Source organism: Mesoplodon bidens, assembly GCF_964165515.1.
Source record: "Mesoplodon bidens genome assembly, chromosome: 16".
Taxonomy (NCBI): Eukaryota; Metazoa; Chordata; class Mammalia; order Artiodactyla; family Ziphiidae; genus Mesoplodon; species Mesoplodon bidens.
Genome location: NC_138173.1, coordinates 33,030,402 through 33,047,905, shown reverse-complemented (window position 1 = coordinate 33,047,905; position 17,504 = coordinate 33,030,402). Strand labels below are relative to the sequence as shown.

At 36.4% G+C, this 17,504-nt stretch overlaps 1 protein-coding gene across 2 annotated transcripts in view; it reads right to left on the bottom strand.

Annotated features, from left to right (window-relative positions):
• Window positions 1–2,299: 2,299 nt before the first annotated feature.
• DECR1 (2,4-dienoyl-CoA reductase 1) overlaps window positions 2,300–17,504 on the bottom strand; it is a 66,985-nt gene continuing 51,780 nt past the window's right edge. The window contains exons 6-10 of one of the 2 annotated variants that reach the window (XM_081258657.1): window positions 16,848–16,947; window positions 11,577–11,649; window positions 3,083–3,229; window positions 2,546–2,621; window positions 2,300–2,456 (exon numbers count right to left, since the gene is read on the bottom strand). In XM_081258657.1, coding sequence (XP_081114783.1) covers window positions 2,368–2,456; window positions 2,546–2,621; window positions 3,083–3,229; window positions 11,577–11,649; window positions 16,848–16,947 — 485 coding nt within the window. In that variant the 3' untranslated portion in view covers window positions 2,300–2,367. The remainder of the gene's footprint in view (window positions 2,457–2,545; window positions 2,622–3,082; window positions 3,230–11,576; window positions 11,650–16,847; window positions 16,948–17,504) is intronic. The other variant, XM_081258658.1, reaches the window with a different exon arrangement.

Here is a 17,504-nt window from a genome sequence, read left to right as displayed (position 1 = left end):
AAAAAGAAGTAGGGAAGTTGAGAAAACATTGAGGAAAAAGCAGTATTAATAAAGTTATAAAACTATAAACACTGAATATAAATTTAACCAAAAATAGGGATATGGTTATATTGGTAGAATTAGTGGATGGGGAAGAATGTATATTCCAGAAAAAAAAAAAAAAAAAAACAGACAAAAAAAGTGGTTAAAAGAGCTGAAGATAGTTACATGGGAAAATAGCTTTGGAGCAGAGATTGCAGTAGTACTCTTCCCTATATAAATTATATAAACAAATTAGTTTCATAAAAAATAAAAATTAAATGAAAAAAGGCAAAAGGTTGAAATAAATATACCAAAGTATTAATAGAAGTTTTCTTTAGGAAGTTAGTTTTAAATTTTTTTATTCTTTTGTATTCTCACATTTTCTATGATAATCATGTCTTAAAAATCAAAGAGTAGAAAAACAGGAGGGCCTTGTCTTTAATTTGTGTACTTTACATTTACATGGTGTTTTTGTTTCATCTCATTTAATCTTCATAACAACCCTGTGGAACAGATATTATAATCCTGAATTTTATCATGAAGAAAATAAGAAGTGATGAAACTTACAAAAGGTAATTTATATAACTACTGGCACTTTTTTTTTCCTACACCACAAGAAGTATTGATAATTTAAAAATAAAGAAGAAAGATATAGATAGAAGAGAGGAAAACTATGGTTAGTGTTAAAGGTAAAATGGAGACTGGGTATGGTACCCCAGTGAAAGGCAAAATTATTGGAAATGTCAAGGCCACTCATTCTAAACCATTTATGTACACAATTTAATGTAACTTATGCACAGAATTAACTGTCAATGTAATAAGGATTTGCATATCAGGCTTACAGCATATAAATTCAAACAGGAAAACTAGATTCCTTTGCAGATCTATTCAGAGGAGGTAAGATAGAAGCTGGTCCCCTCTCTTGGTAATTCAGGCAATTGGGAAAGTCAGTCTAGTGAGCATGTAATGAGTGATTCCTATGAAAGCAAAGTACTGTTTTTTAATATAAACTCAAAATTATAGCTTGAGACTGTGGCTTTCTTATTATTTGATTCTTAGGATGACAAATTAGTCAAACCAAATATGGAATGAAATGAAATTATACATAAAAATATTTTATGAGCTTTGCTCATCTTCTCTACATGAGAATATATACTTTATTTTTTTAGCATTTCCTATTCCAGTACACTTAATTTTTTTTTTTTTTTTTTTTTTTTGCGGTACGCGGGCCTCTCACCGTTGTGGCCTCTCCCGTTGCGGAGCACAGGCTCCGGACGCGCAGGCTCAGCGGCCATGGCTCACACGCCCAGCCGCTCCGCAGCATGTGGGATCTTCCCGGACCGGGGCACGAACCCGTGTCCCCTGCATCGGCAGGCGGACTCCCAACCACTGCGCCACCAGGGAAGCCCCTTAATTTTTTATAACAACAATTTATTTAAAAAAAATTTTTTTTTCTATTCTTTTTCAAAGTCTTTTTCCATTTAGGTTATTACAGAATATTGAGCAGAGTTCCCTGTGCTATACAGAAGGTCTCTGCTGGCTACCCATCCTAAATATCACAATGTGTACATGTCAATCTGAAACTCCCAGTCTATCCCTCCCCACCTCCCCACACCCTGGTAACCATAAATTCATAGAGAATATATATGTTAAAAGCTGAGATGGAATGCTATCTCCTAGGTGTCACTTTCTCTAAACTCTGGAGACAGATTGAATTACTTCCCCCTCCACACTATAACACTGCTGGAATATTTATCACAATGAATCATAAATAATTATTTACAGGTCTATCTATCCTGCTAGATAATGAGTTTTAAGAGGGCAAAGGCTGTAGATTATTCATGTTTTATTCTCAGTACCAAACAAAATGTCTGGCTACAAAATAGGTCCTGGCAAGAACTTATTTGAATTAATACTGAGCTATCTAAAGAAGACAATTCATAAGTCCAATGAAAAGGAAATACACTGAAAAGACAAGAGTCCATTAGATTTACTGTAAATCCTCTACTTTCTTTTAGGCACCATCACCAAAGACATGGTTTTAATATATAATTCAAATACTACTTTCACCATTAAGTTACTCCTGATTTTTCCAGGTTACAAATATCTGTTCCTTTCTCTGCACTTCCAGTCTCGTTTCACCTCTATCAAAAGCCTTCACTCACTTTCCTCTTTTTATTTTTAAAAAATTCTTTAAAGGGACAACATCCCATCTTATTTATCTTTTAATATACAAGATCTACCTACCATTGGCCTAGCATATAATACACGCTCAATGTTTGCTATGTAACAATTTATTAGACTTGAAAATATTCAAAAGATTATAGACAGTTTGTATAATTTCCATTATAACCAAGATGAAGGCCGGAGTAGTCTTAGGAGCCTTTCGTCTTCCTGATGAGTCCTTCTATTGTGTCCCACTGCTCCCTGGTGACCTACCACAAAAAGAAAAAGTCAATTTAATGAGTTTCTTGTGTGTTTTTAAAGCTTAGTATCCTCACTGCCAATATTATATTATACTCACAAAATGGTATTACCTTCCTCAGACTGTTGAATTCCCCTGAAATAAATACTTCCTCACCACCATCAAATCTAATTACCTGAAAAATAATAATAAAAGCTGTGAAACTAACTTCTTTTAAAAAGTTTCTGAACCATTAGTCATTTCTCCATCCTAACTGGATAGAATATTTCCTTGGCAGTTTCAATCAAAGCCTAAATTTTAAGGACAAAACTGATGACTAAATCTAAATTGATTTACTCTCTTTAAAGTCTTCTCTCCATCATTTCTACAATTTCAAATTATACCCAATCTTAAAGTTCATCTTAGAGGCATGTCTACTAGAGTGATTTGCATTTAATAAAATTAATTTATCAATGAATCAATTCCATAAGCTAAACAATATATATTAATATTTCTGTATTATAAATAATATACTAAATATAGCTAATTAAATATTTTAAATCATATTGACATTCAACATCGTCGGGATTGGTTCTACAATCCACCTCCCCACCCCAAATCCACCTCCCAAAAAAGTTGAGAGACAACAATGCTTACAGCTCCATTAATCCAAGAAGCATAATCACTACAAAGGAAAGCAGCAAGATTTGCAAGTTCTTCCACAGTTCCTAGCCGACCACAGGGAATTCTGTCAATCAATTCTTTCTCAAAAGCTCCAGTCGGGTCAAGACGGCTAAAGGCACCCTTAGGAATTAAGAAAATAATTAAGTTGCTTTTTTTTTTTTAATACAACCTCTTTCCTATTTAAGAAACAAAATTTGCAGTAAATGGAATGTTACTATGGCAGCCTGTTCATACCTTAGTACTTGTAAGCAACAAAGAGGTTTGCCAAATTCTTCCATATTCATTTTACCCAATATTGACCTTTAAAAAACCACTAGAAAGGACACAAGGAAAAAGAAAAACTAGATTGGAGGGACTCTATGATTCTCCTCCAAGGTATTTCTAAATGGGCTTAGGAGAATACCATGCTTCATTTCCAGAACGTTTCTGCAGTGATTCAGCCGTGTGGAGGACAGGCTCTTAGTGCTCCAGCCAGGAGTCAGGGCTGTGTCACTGAGGTGGGAGAGCCACATTCAGAACACTGGTACACAAGACACCTCCCAGCTCCATGTAATATCAAACGGGGAAAATCTCCCACAGATCTCCATCTAAATGCCAAGACACAGCTCCACTCAATGACCAGAAAGCTACAGTGCTGGACACCCTATGCCAAACAACTAGCAAGACAGGAACAGAGCCCCATCCATTAGCACAGAGGCTGCCGAAAATCATAATAAGGCCACAGACACCCCAAAACACCACCAGACGTGGACCTGCCCACCAGAAAGACAAGATCCAGCTTCATCCACCAGAACATAGGCACGAGTTCCCTCCACCAGGGAGCCTACACAATCCACTGAACCAACCTTAGCCACTGGGGACAGACACCAAAAACAACAGAAACTACGAACCTGCAGCCTGTGAAAAGGAGACCACAAACACAGTAAGATAAGCAAAATGAGAAGACAGAGAAACACACAGCAGATGAAGGAGCAAGGCAAAACCCCACCAGACCTAACAAATGAGGAGGAAATAGGCAGTCTACCTGAAAAAGAATTAAGAACAATGATAGTAAAGATGATCCAAAATCTTGGAAATAGAATGGAGAAAATACAAGAAATGTTTAACAAGTACCTAGAAGAACTAAAGAGCAAACAAACAGAGATGAACAACACGATAAATGAAATTAAAAATTCTCTAGAAGGGATCAATAGCAAAATAACTGAGGTAGAAGAACACATAAGTGACCTGGAAGATAAAATAGTGGAAATAACTACTGCAGAGCAGAATAAAGAAAAAAGAATGAAAAGAATAGAGGAGAGTCTCAGAGACCTCTGGGAAAATATTAAATGCACTAAAATTCGAATTATACGGGTCACAGAAGAAGAAGAGAAAAAGAAAGGGACTGAGAAAATATTTGAAGAGATTATAGTTGAAAACTTCCCTAATATGGGAAAGGAAATAGTTAATCAAGTCCAGGAAGCACAGTGAGCCCCATACAGGACAAATCCAAGGAGAAACACGCCAAGACACATATTAATCAAACTATCAAAAATTAAATACAAAGAACAAATAAAAGCAGCAAGGGAAAAGCAACAAGTAACACATAAGGGAATCCCCATAAGGTTAACAGCTGAATTTTCAGCAGAAACTCTGCAAGCCAGAAGGCAGTGGCAGGACATATTTAAAGTGATGAAATGCAAAAACCTACAACCAAGATTACTCTACCCAGCAAGGATCTCATTCAGATTTGACGGAGAAATTAAAAGCTGTACAGACAAGCAAAAGCTAAGAGAGTTCAGAACCACTAAACCAGCTTTACAACAAATGCTAAAGGAACTTCTCTAGGCAGGAAACACAAGAGAAGGAAAAAAACCTACAATAATAAACCCAAAACAATTAAGAAAATGGTAATGGGAACATACATATCGGTAATTACCTTAAATGTAAATGGATTAAAAGCTCCAACGAAAAGACATAGACTCGCTGAATGGATACAAAAACAAGACCCATTTATATGCTGTCTACAAGAGACCCACGTCAGACCTAAGGACACATACAGACTGAAAATGAAGGGATGGAAAAAGATATTCCATGCAAACGGAAATCAAAAGAAAGCTGGAGTAGCAATTGTCATATCAGACAAAATAGATTTTAAAACAAATACTATTACAAAAGACAAAGAAGGACACTACATAATGATCAAGGGATCAATCCAAGAAGAAGATATAACAATTACAAATATTTATGCACCCAACACTGGAGCACATCAATACATAAGGCAAATACTAACAGCCATAAAAGGGGAAATTGACAGTAACACAATCATAGTAGGGGACTTTAACACCTCACTTTCACCAATGAACAGATCATCCAAAATGAAGATAAACAAGGAAACACAAGCTTTAAATGATACATTAAACAAGATGGACTCAATTGATATTTATAGGATATTCCATCCAAAAACAACAAAATACACATTTTTCTCAAGTGCTCATGGAACATTCTCCAGGATAGATCATATCTAGGGTCACAAATCAAGCCTTGGTAAATTTAAGAAAATTGAAATAATATCAAGTATCTTTTCTGACCACGCTATGAGACTAGATATCAGTTACACAAAAAAATCTGTAGGAAATACAAACACATGGAGGCTAAACAACACACTACTTAATAAGCAAGAGATCATTGAAGAAACCAAAGAGAAAATCAAAAAATACCTAGAAACAAATGACAATGAAAAAACAATGACCCAAAACCTATGGGATGCAGCAAAAGCAGTTCTGAGAGGGAAGTTTATAGCTATACAAGCCTATATTAAGAAACAAGAAATATCTAAAATAAACAACCAGAACTTACACCTAAAGCAGTTAGAGAAAGAAGAACAAAAAACATCCAACATTAGCAGAAAGAAAGAAATCGTAAAGATCAGATCAGAAATAAATAAAAAAGAAATGAAGGAAACGATAGTGAAGGTCAGTAAAACTAAAAGCTGGTTCTTTGAGAAGATAAACAAAATTGATAAACCATTAGCCAAACTTATCAAGAAAAAAAGGGAGAAGACTCAGATCAATAGAATTAGAATGAAAAAGGAGAAGTAACAATTGACACTTCAGAAATACAAAGGATCATGAGAGATTACTGCAAGCAACTCTATGCCAATAAAATGGACAACCTGGAAGAAATGGACAAATTCTTAGAAATGCACAGCCTTCTGAGACTGAACCAAGAAGAAATAGAAAATATGAACAGACCAACACAAGCACTGTAATTGAAACTGTGATTAAAAACCTTCCAACGGGGCTTCCCTGGTGGCGCAGTGGTTGAGAGTCTGCCTGCCGAAGCAGGGGACATGGGTTCTTGCCCCGGTCCGGGAAGATCCCACATGCCACGGAGCGGCTGGGCCCATGAGCCATGGCCGCTGAGCCTGCACATCTGGAGCCTGTGTTCCGCAACAGGAGAGGCCACAATAGTGAGAGGCCCGCGTAACGCAAAAAAAAAAAAAATCTTCCAACAAACAAAAGCCTAGGACCAGATGGCATCACAGGCGAATTCTATCAAACATTTTGAGAAGAGCTAACACCTATCCTTCTCAAACTCTTCCAAAATATAGCAGAGAGAGGAACACTCTGAAACTCATTCTACAAGGCCACCATCACTCTGATACCAAAACCAGAAAAAGATGTCACAAAGATAGAAAACTAGAGGCCAATATCACTGATTAACATAGATGCAAAAATCAACAAAATACTAGCAAACAGAATCCAACAGCACATTAAAAGGATCATACATTATGATCAAGTGGGGTTTATCCCAGGAATGCAAGGATTCTTCAATATACGCAAATCAATCTACGTGATACACCATATTAGCAAACTGAAGAAGAAAAACCATATGATCATCTCAATAGATGCAGAGAAAGCTTTCAACAAAATTCAACACCCATTTATGATAAAAACCCTCCATAAAGTAGGCATAGAGGGGACTGTCCTCAACATAATAAAGGCCAGATATGACAAATCCACAGCCAACATCGTCCTTAATAGTGAAAAACTGAAACCATTTCCACTAAGATCAGGAACAAGATAAGGTTGCCAAATCTCACCACTATTATTCAACATAGTTTTGGAAGTTTTAGCCACAGCAATCAGAGAAGAAAAAGAAATAAAAGGAATACAAATTAGAAAACAAGTAAAGCTGTCACTGTTTGCAGATGACATGATGCTATACTTACAGAATCCTAAAGATGCTACCAGAAAACTGCTAGAGCTAATCAATGAATTTGGTAAAGTAGCAGGATACAAAATTAATGCACAGAAATCTCTGGCATTTCTATACATTAATGATGAAAAATCAGAAAGTGATATTAAGAAAACACTCCCATTTATCACTGCAACAAAGGAATAAAATATCTAGGAATAAACCTACCTAAGGAGACAAAAGACCAGTATGCAGAAAATTATAAAACACCGATGAAAGAAATTAAAGGTGATTCAAATACATTGAGAGATATACCATGTTCTTGGATTGGAAGAATCAACAATGTGAAAAATGGTTCTACTACCCAAAGCAATCTACAGATTCAATGCAATCCCTATCAAACTACCAATGGCATTTTTCACAGAACTAGGACAAAAAATTTCACAATTTGCATGGAAACACGAAAGACCCCAAATAGCCAAAGCAATCTTGAGAACGAAAAATGGAGCTGGAGAAATCAGGCTCCCTGACTTCAGACTATACTACAAAGCTACAGTAATCAAGACAGTATGGTATTGGCACAAAAACAGAAATATAGATCAATGGAACAGGATAGAAAGCCCAGAGGTAAACCCACGCACATATGGTCACCTTATCTTTGATAAAGGAGGCAAGAATATACAGTGGAGAAAAGACAGCCTCTTCAATAAGTGGTGCTGGGAAAACTGGACAGCTACATGTAAAAGGATGAAATTAGAACACTCCCTAACACCATACACAAAAATAAACCCTAAATGGATTAAAGACCTAAATGTAAGGCCAGACACCATCAAACTCTAGGGGAAAACACAGGCAGAACATAAATCACCACAAGGTCCTTTTTGATCCACCTCCTAGAGAAATGGAAATAAAAACAAAAATGAACAAATGGGACCTAATGAAACTTAAAAGTTTTTTCACAGCAAGGGAAACAATAAACAAGATGAAAAGACAACCCTCAGAATGGGAGAAAATATTTGCAAATGAAGCAACTGACAAAGGATTAATCTCCAAAACATACAAGCGACTCATGCAGCTCAATATCAAAAAAACAAACAACCCAATCCAAAAAATGGGCAGAAGACCTAAATAGACATTTCTCCAAAGAAGATATGCAGATTGCCAATAAACACATGAAAGAATGCTCAACATCATTAATCATTAGAGAAATGCCAATCAAAACTACAATGTGATATCATCTCACACCAGTCAGAATGGCCATCATCAAAAAATCTACAAACAGGGCTTCCTTGGTGGTGCAGTGGTTGAGAATCTGCCTGCTAATGCAGGGGACACGGGTTCGAGCCCTGGTCTGGGAGGATCCCACATGCCGCGGAGCAACTAGGCCCATGAGCCACAACTACTGAGCCTACACATCTGGAGCCTGTGCTCCACAACAAGAGAGTCCGTGATAGTGAGAGGCCCACATACCATGATGAAGAGTTGCCCCAGCTTGCCACAACTAAAGAAAGCCCTCGTGCAGAAAAGAAGACCCAACACAGCAAAAATAAATTAATTAATTAATAAACTCCTACCCCCAACATCTTAAAAAAAAAAAAAGGGGAAGCATCTTTAAACTCTCCTCAAAAAAAAAATCTACAAACAGTAAATGCTGGAGAGGGTGTGGAGAAAAGGGAACCCTCTTGCACTGTTGGTGGGAATGTAAATTGATACAGCCACTATGGAGAACAGTATGGAGGTTCCTTAAAAAACTACAAATAGAACTACCATATGACCCAGCAATCCCACTACTGGGCATATACCCTGAGAAAACCATAATTCAAAAAGAGTCATGTAGCAAAATGTTCATTGAATCTCTATTTACAATAGCCAGGGCATGGAAGCAACCTAAGTGTGTCCATCAACTGATGAATGGATAAAGAAGATGTGGCACATATATACAATGGAATATTACTCAGCCATAAAAAGGAATGAAACTGAGTTATTTGTAGTGAGGTGGATGGACCTAGAGTCTGTCATACAGAGTGAAGTAAGTCAGAAAGAGAAAAATAAATACTGTATGCTAACACATATATATGGAATCAAAAAAAAAAAAAGGTCTGAAGAACCTACGGGTAAGACGGGAATAAAGATGCAGACCTACTAGAGAATGGACTTGCAGATACAGGGAGGGGGACGGGTAAGCTGGGACACAGTGAGAGAGTGGCATGGACATATATACACTACAAAACATAAAATAGATAGCTAGTGGGAAGGAGCTGCATAGCACAGGGAGATCAGCTCGGTGCTTTGTGACCACCTAGAGGGGTGGGAGAGGGAGGGTAGGAGCGAGGGAGATGTAAGAGAGAAGAGATATGGGGACATATTTATAACTGATGCACTTTGTTATAAAGCAGAAACTGTTAAGCAATTATACTCTAATAAAGATGTTTAAAAAAACACTAGAAAATATAACTTTTACCTTAGTTTCTTCATATGTATAATGAGGATGCCTGTCTTAGCTATCTTACAAAATTGTTGTCTGAGAAATGAGAAAATGCATATGAAAGTACTCCGAAATATGTACAAATTTAGTGTGGTGGAGGTAGGGCTGCTACTGTCATTTGATTTAGTAAACACAGGAAAATGATTCACGTAGGAAATATTTAAGAGGAAATTCCTTTTCTTCTCCTTTCTTCTCAAAATAATAGAAAAGGAAGAAAAAAGTATGTAGGTATATTAAATTCAAGTAGATTCCAGAGAGAGAAAAACCATAACTAAATTTGCCAAACAATTTCTGCCTTCTGTTAATGATAAAAAGGAGCAGACCAAGATAAAGTATGCATGCGTGTTGATTAATAAGAATAATTGGCTTTTTCTCTACCAGTGCCTGGAAGTCTAGGTGACAACTCTCTTCAGTAACACAGATATGAGACATAGCAAGCACACACAGGCTCCTTGTGAGCACTTCAGCTCTCCCTAGGCAGGTATAAAGCATCAAAGACAAACGGTAGACAAAGGTCCCAATCCTCGTTCTATCAGTGCTTGCTAGAGAGTTTCTATATTTCAATTTTCTTTTAATCTCTTTAAAACTATATGCATGTTATTTGCATAAAACTTACACCTATACTGCTAGACTAAAAGCTCCTTGATGGCAAGCATCTGTCACAAATGTTTTTGTATCTTTCTTATTAGCATCTTTGCATACAGAAGGCACTCAGTAAATACATGTTAAATAAATAACAAAATGCAGATGATCTTTCCTAGATACTGAGGTCCTAGAAAGAAGTTTCTATGACTATATATAAGATAGTGCTTAGCACAGTGCTATTCTGAATCATGTGTTTTAATATGTGTCTTTGAATTATTTTTCCATTAATTTTATTATTTTTTATTACAGAAGTGCCAAACAAGATATTCAGTCAAGTTTCACTCACTCAGGTAGTTTTTCTTTCCATTTTCCACGCTTCAAACTGCTAAATAAATTAATACAACCATCTCCATATTAATATTTAATACCCCAGAACCATCTACAAGCCAAATACTCCTTTGCATTATTTTCAGTTTATACAACAGAAGCAACTTAGCAAATTTCACCTGGGCCTTCAAAGAAACATCCCAGTTGGGATTATAAATTCTTGCTTTACAGGGGAACAAAAAGAAGTATGAGAGTGAAGTCATTTGGGGTAATGTGAGAGAACAGAGGACCTGTGAACCTTTTAAGCAACATCTGTAACAGCATTAGTGATAATTATGAGTTGCAATATCTGATTTCAGGTGAAATGCATGCCATCAGAAGGATTTTTAATCAGAGAGACATGGGAACTAGAAGATGTGCATAACAGTGTTTGAAAGTGAAAAGGCACAGACATGTGTCAAAGAAAGTGTTGCCTATAACAAGACCAAGCTTATATGATAAATTTCTAAAGCATCTCTTAAATTTAAAATATAGTTACATTTCCATTTTAAAAAAGGATGTCAAAGTAAGAACCTTTAAAATATAGTAAAAATTAAGAAATATAACACAATAACAGATCATTAAAGCAAATCAGACAAAATGCCAAAATTGATGGCATAAAAGATCCCAGAAAGATTACGACACTGAAATAGACCTAATCAAGGAGTTGTATAGCTGCTGTATTCTTGCCCATCTCCTTATTTCTTATTTTGGATAATGGCAAAACCCTCTTCCCTTCCACCAGGGCTCCAAACTAAGGTATCATGGAAAATCCTGCACACATCAGAATCTATCTACTATCTTTCATGCCTTACTCACTCAAAATGTGATCATAAGCAAACCAAAACTTACTTTGGTTTTTATAGGCCCCGGTTGAATCACGTTGAATCTCATTCCATATTTACCCCATTCAGCTGCAAGAGACCTAAAAATTAAAATAAACAACACAGATTCTAAAATATCATACTATATATTAAAAATACTAATAACCAAGACTGCATGCTTATTAAATGCCAGAGACTACAACTCCAATAGGTAGGTACTATTATTATCCCCCCCTGTTACAGACAAGGAAACTGAGGCACAGAGAAGTTAAATCATTTGCTCTGGGTCATATGGCTAGTGAGTCAACCTGTAGCAGTCTAGCTCTAGAGTTTGTGCCCTTAATCACACTCTGCTGTACTATCTACCATTTACATTTTAGTGTCCTTAAGCACTAGGCTAGATGACCTACTATTCACGTTTTGAACGAAGTCCAATATCAATACACACCTTTGAAAAGGGTATCATTATTTAGCATAAAGAAGGAAGAGATTCACGTCTCTCCCCCACATTTTCTGGAGTTCAGTCCTGCACTTATAAAGTTCAACGTAACTTTACTCATAGTACATTAGATTACAATGTTTGCAACATTACAAGTGCCTTAATTGAGTAAGAGATGGATTACATAGATTTAAAATATTAACCATATCATGTCTAACTAGGCTTTAATACAATTGTTGAACTGAGCTAAAAAGGAAATAAGAATCTAAAAGAATCTTGCTAAATGCCCTGAAGCAAAATAGAACTCTAATAGCAAACATGAAACCCTGAAGAAGCAACCTGTTTTAAAAGCCTACTTGGGACTTCCCTGGTGGTGCAGTGGTTAAGAATCTGCCTGCCAATGCAGGGGACAAGGGTTCGAGCTCTGCTCCGGGAAGATCCCACATGCCGTGGAGCAACTAAGCCCATGCACCACAACTACTGAGCCTGAGCTCTAGACCCCAAGAGCCACAACTACTGAGCCTGAGTGCCACAATTACTGAAGCCCATGTGCCTAGAGCCCGTGCTCCGCAACAAGAGAAGCCACTGCAATGAGAAGCCCGTGCACCGCAACAAAGAGTAGCCCCCACTTGCTGCAACAAGAGAAAGCCCATGCGCAGCAATGAAGACCCAATGCAGCCAAAAATAAATTTTAAAAAAAGCTTACTTGATATGTCTAACTTTTATTACCTAAACTTATTTTAGAAATTTATATTCATATGTATATTTGCATGCATATATACTTAATCTACTTTCAAAAAATGACTTAATGTAACTTAAGGAATACATATAATGCAAGTGAAGAAGATAAAATTACTTGAAAAGAAAGAAAACAAACAAAACAAGGATAAGGAAATATAAAGAAGTCGAGAATGAAACTTATAACTAAATGTATTGTGATATTCTATATAATTATAATAGGCAGGTCAAAAACTTGTATCTACTCCTTCCATGATGCTATGCAAAAGGTAAGCCTAATCAGTTACACAATTCACACTGCCCATAACGAAAAAAGCAAGCTAATCTCTCAGGAAAAACACAATTGTTTCCGACAAAAAAATTTAATAAAACATTTCTTCCAAGAAAACATATAAAAGGAAAATTGTGTAGTATAGTAATGTCCTTAAGACACTGTATCCTTGCAATAGATACAAAGGGATAAGTTTTGTGTAATTATAAGATCTCCATTAACATAAGCTCTATGTAATTATAAGATAATCACTAAGATAAGCATTAACATTAACAATGCTTTATAAAGCAATGTTTTATAAAGCATAACATAAGCTCTATGTAATTATAAGATAATCACTAAGATAAACATTACAATGTTTTATAAAGCATAACATAAGCTCTATGTAATAAGATAATCACTAAGATAAGCATTAACACTAAGATAAGCATTAACACTAAGATAACACTAAGATAAGCATTAACATTAACAATGCTTTATAAAGCAAAGTTTTATAAGGCATTGTGTTCCAAGTACAGTCTGTTAATCTGATTAATCCACTGGTGCATTTTAGAGAAATGGGCTGCATCTCTTTCAGGCAAATCATACATAAAAACTGCTTTTCTGAGTGATATCTTTGACAGAGTCCAAGACCATACCTACCCTGGGTATGTACTTGTAGTGCACCTACTAGATTGCTAGGGAAGTAGTAGCTGTGTGTCTTAACAGAATTACTGAGCTGAGCAGAGTTTACAGCATTCTGTGAAAAACTTCCCAAGCTATTAAGGAAACTGGCTTAAGAGGAAAAGCCATGCTATCTCTATTCATAGGTGCAGCAGATAAATGTGTTCTAGTGCTAGCTCTTTTAACCTAGTTTATATTCTCAAGATCTGTTGTTAAAAAACTAAAAATAGAACTACCATATGACCCAGCAATCCCACTACTAGGCATATACCCTGAGAAAACCATAATTCAAAAAGAGACATGTACCAAAATGTTCATTGCAGCTCTATTCACAATAGCCCGGAGCTGGAAACAACCTAATTGTCCATCATCGGATGAATGGATAAAGAAGATGTGGCACATATATACAATGGAATATTACTCAGCCATAAAAAGAAACGAAACTGAGCTATTTGTAATGAGGTGGATAGACCTAGAGTCTGTCATACAGAGTGAAGTAAGTCAGAAAGAGAAAGACAAATACCGTATGCTAACACATATATATGGAATTAAAAAAAAATGTCATGAAGAACCTAGGGGTAAAACGGGAATAAAGACACAGACCTACTTGAGAATGGACTTAAGGATATGGGGAGGGGGAAGGGTAAGCTGTGACAAAGCGAAAGAGAGGCATGGACATATATACACTACCAAACGTAAGGTAGATAGATAGTGGGAAGCAGCCGCAGAGCACAGGGAGATCAGCTCGGTGCTTTGTGACCGCCTGGAGGGGTGGGATGGGGAGGGTGTGAGGGAAGGAGATGCATGAGGGAAGGGATGTGGGAACAGATGTATATGTATGACTGATTCACTTTGTTATAAAGCAGAAACTAATAAAAAAAAAAGATCTGTTGTAACATGAGGAATCCACCTCACTGGCTCACTCTGCATGTTAAGATGCTAAGTACAGTATCCTCAATAATGTTAACCATTATTGTTTTTCAATCAACAGGTGTTTATTGTGAGCTTACTATATGCCAATACCCCCAAATAAAGAAAGGCAGCCCTGCTTTCAGGAGATGGTCCCTCTCTCAAGAGAGGTCACTTTAGTTGTATAATGAACTAGATACTACTATCCTGGAAACTGTGTAATATGTGCTAAGACTACTTAAAGGAAGAAGTATCTATGCCTTCCTGAAGTACATGGAAGGCTTCCCTCAGGAGGTGATAATTGTGCTGACACTTGAAGAAGGATTAGGAGTTTTTTGTGGGAGTAAGGGGGAAAGAAGAGGATGGGAGATATTAGAAGGTAGGGTGGAGAAAAGAAGACAGCCCGGGCATATGGGCCAGTGTGAGTAAAGGACAAAGGCATAAACAACATGCAGTATTCAGGGACCTACAAGACCTTAGCTGGTATGACTGTGTACTACAAAATATGAAAGAGGGCTGATGGGAACACGGGCTGGGGAGGAAGGTACACATTTACTGAGCATCTGCTATGTGCAATTCACTATACAGTAATACCAAAAAAGCAGCACAGAATCATAGTCCTTAAAAGACATGAAATTGAAACCTCTAACAAGAGTCAAAGATCTCGACAAAATAAATATTGTACAAATGGTGCCAAAATAGTCGAGTTCAAATCCCTTATTTCCAATACCATTTGACATTAAAAAAAACCCAAAAAACGGTAATTATCTCTATCCAAACTAAACTGCTGAGTAAAGTATAACTTCTTTGTATCTCAAACAAATGTGTATTACTGGTTTAAATGTTAAAAAGAATCTTGAGACTACTCGAAAAAGAGAACAATTATGTAGTTCTACAAGAACTAAGCACCAGCTATGTACCCGATCTTGCTGAGCAATGAGTATACAAAGACGAATAAGATATGCTTTCTTCTCTCACAGAACACTCATTCTAGTGGGGAAGTCATATAGCTTTAATGACATGTTAAAAATAGTCTACAATGCCCTTCTCTGTGCCCCTTCATTTTAGAATCTACAACACTGGATGGCATTTATTAATGTGTTAGTCTTCTCACTAGATTGGAATAAACAAAGTTTTAAGGGTGCAAAGAGTAGAGAATGGTTAATTCTCTTCTAGAGAAATGAAAGAAAATATCCCAGAGGAGGTGATACAAACGCCCTGAAGGGAGGCAAAATACCACAGCAAATTCCAACAACAGCATAACCCAGGCACAGAGATATAAAAATGCGTGGTGTGTTTAAGAAAATATAGAGCACAGGAATGATGGTAATTAAAAGCACAGGAATAATGGTAAAAGAATGTAAGTTCAGGTAAGAATGAGGACTGTTCTATTTCCATCACTATCATATCCCTGTATCCCATGTACACAAAAGATGCACAATAAATATTTATCAAATAAGTCAATGAATAAAGAAAGGCCAGAGACAAGTCTGTTTAGAATACCATATTGAGTTTTGGCTTTTATTCCAAAGAGTAATAGAAAAATGATATTAGGTTTTTAGCTAGGCATTATAATAAGCAGATATACATTTCTAGAAAGATGTGTCTGGTGGGAATGTGAATAAAAAATAAAGAGAAAAGAAACTGGTAGCAGAGAAACATATTATGGGGTTATTACAGTAAGCAAGACAAGCAATGATAAGACCTTACATTACAACTAAGACAGTGGAAAAGGCCAATGGGGAACAGATTCAAAAAGCAATCATATGCTGCTGAGAAAAGGCCAAAAGAGCTGACAAGTGGTCACGGCCTATGTTAGTTCTATTAATCGTGTATAGTAGGTAGAATAAAAGGATGAAGGTATGTTTAAGAGAGGTCAGAGGGGGCACTAGTAAAGATACATGGATACACTAGTCTGAGTTCCTATCAGACTTTTTCTCATACTTTATAATACACAGTCATACTGGATAAGTAATTAAAATTAAATAAAATTTAGTGTCTCAGTCACAGTAGCCAGAATGCAAGGGTTCAATGGCCACATATAGCTATTGGATACTGCAGATTTACAAAACAGTTTGATCATTGCAGAAAATTCTATTGGACAGTGCTGCTGTAGACAACTAGGACTTATTCATGAAATAGAATGTCTCCTGGTGAATCCAAATTAGTCTTTGTTTTATTTTTCTCTGGAAAGAGACTAGAAAGCAGGAATTTAGTTACACAAGCTACCAAAGCACATTATTTATCTTCAGTGACAGGATTAACACAGTAGTACTCACTTGTTCATGGCCTCCACTCCTGCTTTGGCAGAAGCACTTGGTACTACAAAACCTGACCCAGTCTCAGCATAGATGGTTGTAATAGCAAGAAACGATGCTCCTGACATTTTAAAATGATACAGTAATTAACAATACAGCTAAATCAATTCACATCAGGAAAACATTATTTATAATAATGGGATCTAATTCAAGAGGGTATAACAAAAACTGAAGAATATTTCAAAACTTCACTAAGCCTAAATTAATGAAAGAGTAATCTAATAATATTGCTACATCTTTGCTAGTAATCTTGCTGCCATTCAGGATGGTCCAGTCTGTGCTTAATTAAAATTCTATACCAGGTGAGTCAATACCAAGGCTCAAATCTCAAAGGTATGGCCCTATTATACCCTGCATAGTCAGCTGGACAGGATTTCCATTAACACATTTATAAGAATAAATCGGAACCAAAACTAAATTAGCAGGGACTTCTGCCTCCAGCATCATGGATTTGTCCTCCTCCTGTAAACACAAAGAAACTGTATCAAATATATGATACCACTATTTTCAGATACTGTTTAGCAAGCAGGGAAAGATGGCAATTCCTGAGAGAAGAAAAACAAATGTAATGAGCCCTAAGATCAGATTTTGCCTAAAGGTACTGTATATATACTATAT